General features: G+C 38.8%; 1 protein-coding gene across 1 annotated transcript; it reads right to left on the bottom strand.

Annotated features, from left to right (window-relative positions):
- Positions 1 to 1,020: 1,020 nt before the first annotated feature.
- Positions 1,021 to 8,845, bottom strand: LOC117479006 (tryptophan--tRNA ligase, cytoplasmic-like). Its single transcript, XM_034126008.1, has 11 exons — positions 8,754 to 8,845; positions 8,324 to 8,438; positions 7,387 to 7,603; positions 7,118 to 7,226; positions 6,782 to 6,901; positions 6,477 to 6,659; positions 2,885 to 2,985; positions 2,545 to 2,657; positions 2,016 to 2,189; positions 1,782 to 1,922; positions 1,021 to 1,550 (listed from the first exon to the last, which is right to left on the bottom strand). The coding sequence occupies exons 2-11, from the start codon at positions 8,435 to 8,437 to the stop codon at positions 1,392 to 1,394; spliced, it is 1,431 nt and encodes a 476-aa protein (XP_033981899.1). The 5' UTR covers position 8,438; positions 8,754 to 8,845; the 3' UTR covers positions 1,021 to 1,391.
- Positions 8,846 to 8,892: the final 47 nt, after the last annotated feature.

Genomic DNA, 8,892 nt, shown 5'->3' on the forward strand with positions numbered 1-8,892 from the left:
ATATATTATATGTTTTGCTGACAGTTATTGATGCATTAAAGTGTTATCAAAGCTGGTAAAGGTGCAGCTAGTTTTAATTACTTTGTATACTGCAGGGTAGCTTGTGAATGTTCTCCAGGTGTAACTAAAGTCTTATTTAAGTGTTGATATATTTCACATTATGAATCAAAATCTACAAAGTAACTAAAGGTATTAAATCAATGTAGTGGAGTAAAAGTATAAAATGGAAATACTCAAGTAAAGTACAAGTACCTCAAAATTGTAATTAAGTGCAGTACTTGAGTAAATGTACTTTGATACTTTACACTTCTGGCTGCTACTTATAATTATGTTTATAATTATAACTTTATTTAATATGTTGGTCTACTCATTTTATTTTGCCTGTTTATCTAACTGTCCCCTTTGCTTGTACTCCGTTACATCTTGGAAGACATTATTGTGCTACATTTATTTGACAACAGCGTTTGCAGGAACTTTTAGCTAAGTTTTAAAGCATTGAGAACAGATGTAAAAGTACCTACACTTAACTCAGGTATTACTAGAGTGCCAAGCTTACGTGGTGAAGGAGCATAATGGAAAACATTACAACTGTTTCTGTCTGAATATGGAAACATTGTTTCTATAACGGTATGTTTTGTTTTGTTTAAGTACAGTTTAATTTTTGATCTGGGCAGAAGTGAAACTCTGCTTAGACTAACAATTAAACTATACTTGAACCAAATGAAACTATTTATCTTCCAAAAAAAATGAGTTGCCTTGAGTCATTCCCGTTTGCTGATAAAAATAGAGTTGCTTTCATTCCTTTGAGTAACACTGATATCCCATTTCCTGTTATATATGCTCTGACTCTTCAGAGATTAACTTCCCATAATATATCTCTTCATTACCATACTGACACTATCTCTTAACACCATGTAGAACACAGTGGAAGTGACTGTTCAAACGCTTTTTCTCCAAAGTAGAATACTTTTCATTCAAACTGGATGTGTAAATGTGTTATAGTAAGAAATTGCCACAATGTTCCCTTATACTTCGATTTAATTTTCATTCAACCTGATCTGAATTCAGGGCAGAGAGTAAAGCAGCGCTTCCAACACAAACACTTCATGGAGATGGATGTGTACATTTGGTGCAGAGTGAAGCCAACAAGTTGCATGACAATAAGCATGACGTCAAAGGCAATGCCATGCTTAGTTTAACACAGATAATTACACCATTGCTTCAGTAATTTACATGTTTACATTTTCTCCAGGTCTGATGCAAACTGAAAGAGAAAACGTTTGTATTCCTGTTACAAATTACAATAATGTGGAATGGAGAAAGATACTTATTTCCTCGTGTATAAAGTTTAGTGACATGATGAAGCTTGACATCTCATCTCTTCAAGCATGCTAGAAGTTAAAATTTAGAGGTCTGGGAGTCATGAACAGCTTGACCTCCTCCTCTGTGACTTGTTTGCGTCGCTGCTGATGCTGCTCAATCATTGGCTGCAGAGTCTCAATCAAAAGCTTCTTCAGTTCTCCTGTTAAGAGAGCTCCACTTGCGTAATCCTGTAGAGAAAAGATAGAAAGAGTGGATGTGAGGAATGTGAAAAAAGGAAGTTGAAGAGGACGATCAGTGAGCCGAGAGGAATGGAAAACAAAAACCAAGATAAAGTGTTCAAGGGTGGATAGAGAAAGCAAAACAAGAGTTCCCGTAAGAATAAGGAAAACAAAATAGAGAAAAGGGTCTGATAAGCAAAATAACATATTATATATTTCCTCTTTTCTCCAAACTCTCACCTGTCGGATCTTTTCCAGCTGTTCATCATCCTCCAGGAAGAATGTCAAGTACATGAAGGCAACGTCGACGTCTGGGTTTCCTCCATACTTCCTGTGCTCTTCCACTGTGTCCTTTCCTCCCGAAAACGCATGTTTGTTGACCTGTGAGACGTGGATACACAGGTCATTAAGCAATCATAAGCGATATGAAACGGACTGATAACTATTCAGAGAAATAACTAGTATGGGCAGCACCTTGTTTTTGATCTGCTTGGGTGTGTCAGTGAGGAAGATGGAGGTGTTGGCGTCACTGGCGCTCATCTTGGTCTGTGCCCCCTGCAGGGCGGGGAAGAAGGTGGAGTGCAGCAGGGCTGGTTTGGGATAGCCGATCCTTGGAGCTACATCACGGGTCATCCTGAAGTAGGGATCCTGGGGGAGCAAGAAAATAAATATCAATACATGTGACTGTGCAATATTAGTATGTGGTGTTGTAGACTATTAAAGGTCCCCTATTATACTGTTTTTATACGGTTACCTTGGTTGGTTATTGGTTAATGGTTACACAAGCCAAAAAATCGTAATGACATCATAAAGTGGCCAAAATCTGATCAGCTCATTTTCAGACAGGTTTTTATATAAATGGATCAGGACAAAAAGTGAGCAAATCTTTTTTCCTGAAACTTTCAGAATCTCTTTACACAGAGGGGACACATGTTTATGTATAAAAGACATGAAAAAGTGGATTTTGCATAATAGGTGACCTTTAATGCAATGGTGTCCTGACCTGGTCTATGGCGCAGGGGATGAGACACTGAATGTCCTTTCTGCCTTTGAAGATCTGTGGGAAAGAGCTACTGAAGGACGGCGCTGCCTGGATGGCTGGGAAGCTGATCTTTCCTGGATGGAGAGAAAATAAGACACGATCAATCACCAACATGGTATTCACGTGATTTCAATTCAGGACCAGGAGATGATGTAACAAAACCACAAACCCAGGATGACACAACAGGCATATGAAAACAAGAGTAATTTGTCATTGTGTTGCTTCTTCTTTTAAAAAGGAGAAGGAGAATTGATTGCTCAAAGAATGACTTTCTATTTGATCCAGTTTTTAGTTGTCTTACCAATGCAGTCACTGTCGGTAAAGCCAAATATTCCTTTGACCTGGTTGAACGTCACATGCTTCTGGACCTTTACCACATTTCTGTAGAATTCAGGGGATGCACTGCAGAAAACAAAATGGAATTAACACATTTAGAAACAACTCTTCACTAAAATTCCATTCCATTAACAGATACTTTAAAAGCAGAATTGTCCTTGTATATATGGCAGGAACTTATATCAGGGTTCTTACACCTTTTCCAAAGTCAAATTCAAGCACTTTACAAGCATTTTCAAGGTGCATTTTCAAGCTTTTCAAGCATCTTACAGCTGTTGTAAATTACATATTTATATACACATTATACATTATACATTATACATTATACTCAAATGATTATTTCCCTACCTTACATTAAATCAGATGTTCTTTATGCTATAAACAACCAAATGTGTGTTTCGTAATAGCATTCTACATGAGGATGAAAAATTAAAAATGTTAGAGAAGAAAACTAAGTTTAATATTTCAAAATGAGACCCATCTGTACGTAGACTGGGCATCCCATATAACCTGGCTGAGCCAATATAAAACAATCAGCCAAATAACTTTTCAATACATTATTGATTACTATTTTTGAGGTACTTTTAGGTTGGCAGTAAACATAAGTCAGAGGTAAATGGTGTACTTTTACTCCACTACATGTATTTAATACCTTTAGTTACTTTACAGATGTGGATGAATGATGTGAAATATAATCAAGTGTTAAATGAGACTTTAGTTCCACCTGGAGTAAATTCACAAGCTACTCTGTAGTATACAAAGTCATTCAAACTAGCTGCACCTTTACCAGCTTTGATAACACTTTAATGATCAATCATTATAAAACATATCATATACAATTATGAGGGATGCTCCGATCGCCAATTTTGGGGCCGATCGCCGGAATCAGTATCGGCCGATACCGATCGCCGATCCGATCGAGTGGGCGGGGCCTATGGGGATCTTCCATTTAAAGTGATGTTTAAAACTCAGTTAATGGGGCTCATTCACTGGCGCTTCCACAAACCAACCAACCAACCAACATAATTATTACATTCAAATGAAGTACATTATTCAAGTTTACATTAACTTGGGATAATAACACGGGAGAAATTAGCGGAAGCGCTCTCTTTTCCTCTCTCCCCGTCTCTCTCCCTCCTGACAGCCCGTCAGTATCTCCTGCAGCTCACTGATCCAGTAATGAGTGACCCGACAGTGAAGAATACATATATTTATAACTAGTTTAGCTTGTTCCAGAGGTAGATCAAATAGCTAAGTGTGTTAGGTCTAACTCTTAATGTGTGTTCTGCTCCGCTCACCGGTCCGTCACAGCGGGTGGAGCTGCAGGATTTCTGCTTCACACACACGTTGCATACCGCTATTTTATTGTCATTTTCGGACACTTAAAATACTGCCAGACTAGTGAAGCCATTTTGGCGAGCTTGTTTTGCCGCGCACAGAGAAAAGTGTCATGTATTTTACATGCAACGATAGCCTAATCTAAAATGCTCTACTCTGGCGTACCTTTTGTGTGGTGTGTGGCTCGTCAGCGCAGACTCTCGCATCGTTATTGTTGCACACTTTGCAGGAGGCTACTCTTGGGCTTCGCTTGACCCTCGTCTTAGCCATGGCTTGTATTTGTCTTCTGCTAGCCAACGCTCGTTGAAACGGCAACCTCCTGGCATACTCAGGGATGCAAACTCATCAGGTATGAAAAAGGTGACAAGGATCCGAGCCCCCCGACCCCACGGAATATCGGCTTTAAAATGAGGAATAACAGAGGATTTTAGCAGTCAGAACAACTAAAGCAGCAGTTAATAATAACAGAAACGCCAAAGAGTCACATCTAATAGAAATATATTTAAGCATTTATTTTAATTGTGTAGCAGTCAGTTTATAATTTTGACAGGACTGTTGAGCATTTTGAAAATGTATTTTCATGCCTCTGTGCAAGGCTGTCTTTCTATCTTTATAGCCAGTGGTGTAAAGTAACCAAGTTCATAAACTCAACAAGTACTATACTTGGGTACAATTTTGAGATACTTGTACTTTATTTAAGTATTTCAATGTTTTGCTACTTTGTTCTTCTTCTCCTCTACAGTTCAGAGGTAAATGGTGTACTTTTCCTCCACTACATGTATTTAATACCTTTAGTTACTTTACAGATGTGGATGAATGCTGTGAAATATAATCAAGTGTTAAATCAGACTTTAGTTCCACCTGGAGTAAATTCACAAGCTACCCTGCAGTATACAAAGTCATTCAAACTAGCTGCACCTTTACCAGCTTTGAGAACACTTTCATGATCAATCATTATAAAACATATCATATCTATTATTCTGAAATGGACCAATCTGCACAATGACTACTTTTACTGTCGCTACTTTAACTATATTTTGATGATGATACTTTTCTACTTTTACTTGAGTAACATTTTGAATGCAGGACTTTTACTGTAACAGAGTATTCCTACACTCTGGTACTTCTACTTTTACTCAAGAACAAGATCTGAGTACTTCTACTTGTACTCAAGTACAAGACCTGAGTACTTCAACTTTTACTCAAGAACAAGATCTGAGTACTTCTACTTGTACTCAAGTACAAGACCTGAGTACTTCAACTTTTACTCAAGTACAAGATCTGAGTGCTTCTACTTTTACTCAAGTACAAGATACTTATACCACCTCCGTTTATAGGCTATGAAAGAAACTATTTGAAAACGAAGGCTAAAGCTAACGTTAGCAGATAGTGACAATGTATGCTAGTTAGCTAGCTCAACGATTCATTAAATAATATTGCGACAGAAACACTTTTCAGTGCACATCACGCTCTGCCGCTCCGACAGGGAGCTCTGCTCTGAACACCCCGTTCTAACCAGCGGTCCAGTCTGTGCCCGCACAGTTAATATTAACTGGTAATGTAGCTGCTGAAGCTAGACCCTCATCCCGGAGCAGCAGAGCCTTATTATACATCCATGAGCAGAGCTGACAGGCAGGAAGACTTGTGCTCCCGCTTCATTATAATATATAAAAAAAGAACACCATGCGTGTCATGATGGCATATAACAGCTCGCGGCCGCAGATTACTCCGGGTCCCAGACCCCCCCCCATACCCCAAACATATTTTTATTGCAGATCTACATGAATCACACAAACGACCTATTTTGGAATCAAAACGGCAAATTTCGCCGAAAGGTGACAAGTTTGCATCCCTGCATACTGTCATCTATCACTCTCATCAGAATGCCCAGGTCACACACGTAACAAAAACACTTGCCGGGAAGGCCGGAGCGGAGCTGTTTTATGTAAAAGCGAAGCAATTAAGCGCGCTCCGACTTCTTTATTTTCTTTTAATCTAAAAAGCGAAGTAAAGCATTTACAATTTCAAGCACTTTGTCCCAAATTCAAGCACCATTCCCAAAATTCAAGCACTTTTCAAACCTTGAAACCACCTCGTACAATTTCAAGCATTTTCAAGGATTTCCAGCACCCGTACGCACCCTGTTATATGCATCCTCAAACGCCTTGGCAGTAAGGTTTGTCTGGAGGAAATACAAAGATACTTTTTGTCATAATTACCCCATGTAGTCGAGGTCAGAGAAGATGAAGGTTTTGTTGACATCAAAGCCACAGGCAATGATGTCTTTGGCGTTTTCCACAGCAAAGCGGTGGCAGTCTTCTAGTGATAGATCCTTCCACAGGTACTTCTCATCATCAGTCAACTGGACCACGAGGGGAATGTCAAATACATCCTGCAACCATCTGCAAAGAAGGACATAAGTGTAACTAGCTTCATTCTAGATGGTGCCCTGCTGATTTTACGGTTAAATGTGCTTTTAATTAACAGCTCTTTGGTATTAAAACATTAAAGAGGGAGTACTCACTTGGTGAAGATGAAGGGGATGAGGTGACCAACGTGCATGGCCTCAGACGACGGACCTCTGCCAGTGTAAAGGTAGAAGGACTTCTGCTTCTCATACGCATCCAGTACTTGATGCATATCCCTGCCAGAAACAGCAATAAGAGAAAATAAATATATTGATGTGTCTTTGTTGGAAAAGGTCAAAGGTTCAGAGTGGATATTTTTATATATGACAGTCTTTTACGAGTGAATATAGATGATAAATTGCAAAAGTGGTTGTGAAACACCCACACACTAGAAGTCAGAAATTAGGAAAAGAACACAATGATGAAATATTTTCAGTTCCTTAAAGGCTGACCTGTGTGAGAAGAAGATTCCTCTTCTTAGAAAGCGATGAGGCTTCTGTCCCGAGACCTTCTCTATTCTGTCCACCAGCTCCTTGTCAACTTTACTGCTGCCAAACCTCACTAAGGAAAGACCAGACACAACTCAGATTTCAATGCTGTATAGCTTAAATTACCCCATAGTTAAAAGTACATTTTGGAGAAATGTATTTTATTTTAACTGTTGTAAAAGAACATGTAGTTCTTTATTGAAGGCAATAAGTGAAGTTAATTTGAATCTTACATATGAGTTTGTCATAATCCACCCCCTTGGCGTTGTTCGTGGAAACGTTCCACGGGTCGACTGTGTCTTCATCATCAGCGCCACCTGCTGCTGGCCCGTTGTCGGGGGCAACAGAGTTATCTGAAGGTGGACAGCCTGCTTTGTAGTCCTGACCTGTCATCTGTTTGTAGTCTGTTTTCAACTGTATCAGCAGCTGGACAGCAGCATCAACATCAGCCTACAGGGAGCCAAACACCACCGTCAGATGACTCCCACAGAAAAAAGCAACCAAATCCCAACAGATTCAAGTGGTACTGTGGTGCTTAGTGGGTGTGCTTGACAAAAGACAAGACTAAAGTGATTAGATAGTCATGTTGTTTCAGAAATAAATGTCCCGGCTACATTGGAAAATCCACACTAACAACTTTTCAATGGAACCACTTTCTACAAATTGAGAAATGGTTACTGTGAAAACTTTTACAGCATGTTCTGTGGGTTTTACAGAAGAAATAGGCCCAGTTTATGGAAGAAATATGTTGCTTTTGAATCGTTTAAAATTTCTCTTTTCACTGCTTTCAGCTAGGGTTGTTTCTGTGTTTGTAACTTTAAATCGCAATATTGATATACATATGATTGAATAATACATTTTCTAGTAAATCGACTGACAACCTACTAGAATTATTGGGAAATAACTAGAAAACAATGACTACTCTAGGATTGGAATAACAACAAAGTATCACACTGATGCAAAACTCATATACAAATGTAATCCTTCTTATTTCCAACAGTGCTCAAAAGAAATTGCATTCATCACATTATATTATCATAATGGGTTTGTTGCAGACATGTCAAAACAATAAAAACCAAAACTACCTGTAAGGCTAGTCACAGTTGGTGAGAAAAGTTATATCCCAGAGAGTAAAATCACTGTTTTCCATTGTAGTTTGTAAACACTTACTTTAGTCGCTTTAGCTGTTTTCAAGGCCCTGACTTGTTCTCCTTGTGCTGTCAGTTTCTCGTAGAGCTCCATTGGACTCTTGGCTCCTTCCCCGTCTCCTTGACACTCTGCCATCCTTCAACAGATACAGGTAATATACATTTAAAGTATATTACAGACCAATACACAACATAAATGAAAGAAACATGTTTTAGTATGAGGTTAACAGAATTACTGAGGTTGTATCTGCTTTAGCAATACTGTATCTCAGCAGTTGGGATTATCCCATATGTGAACCGACCACAGCGAACTAGCTAATCGTATAAAGCCTGTAGATTAATAACCCTACGCTACGGTATTTCATATAATTAAACATATATAACATACATTAAATAATGGAGTATGTCATTTTAGTGTATCCATCTATTAGAAAAGCGACTAGCCGGCATACCTTATAATATTCTTCACACAGCTGACAGCTCACTCATACAACTTGCATCAGCTTCAGCCTGAGTGAGGTGGTGTTTGGACAAAATAGTTCCCAGGGAAACAGGCTCCTTCAAAGGTTCCGTTATACATTAATAAGGAGA

Source organism: Trematomus bernacchii, unplaced genomic scaffold, assembly GCF_902827165.1.
Source record: "Trematomus bernacchii unplaced genomic scaffold, fTreBer1.1, whole genome shotgun sequence".
NCBI lineage: Eukaryota > Metazoa > Chordata > Actinopteri > Perciformes > Nototheniidae > Trematomus > Trematomus bernacchii.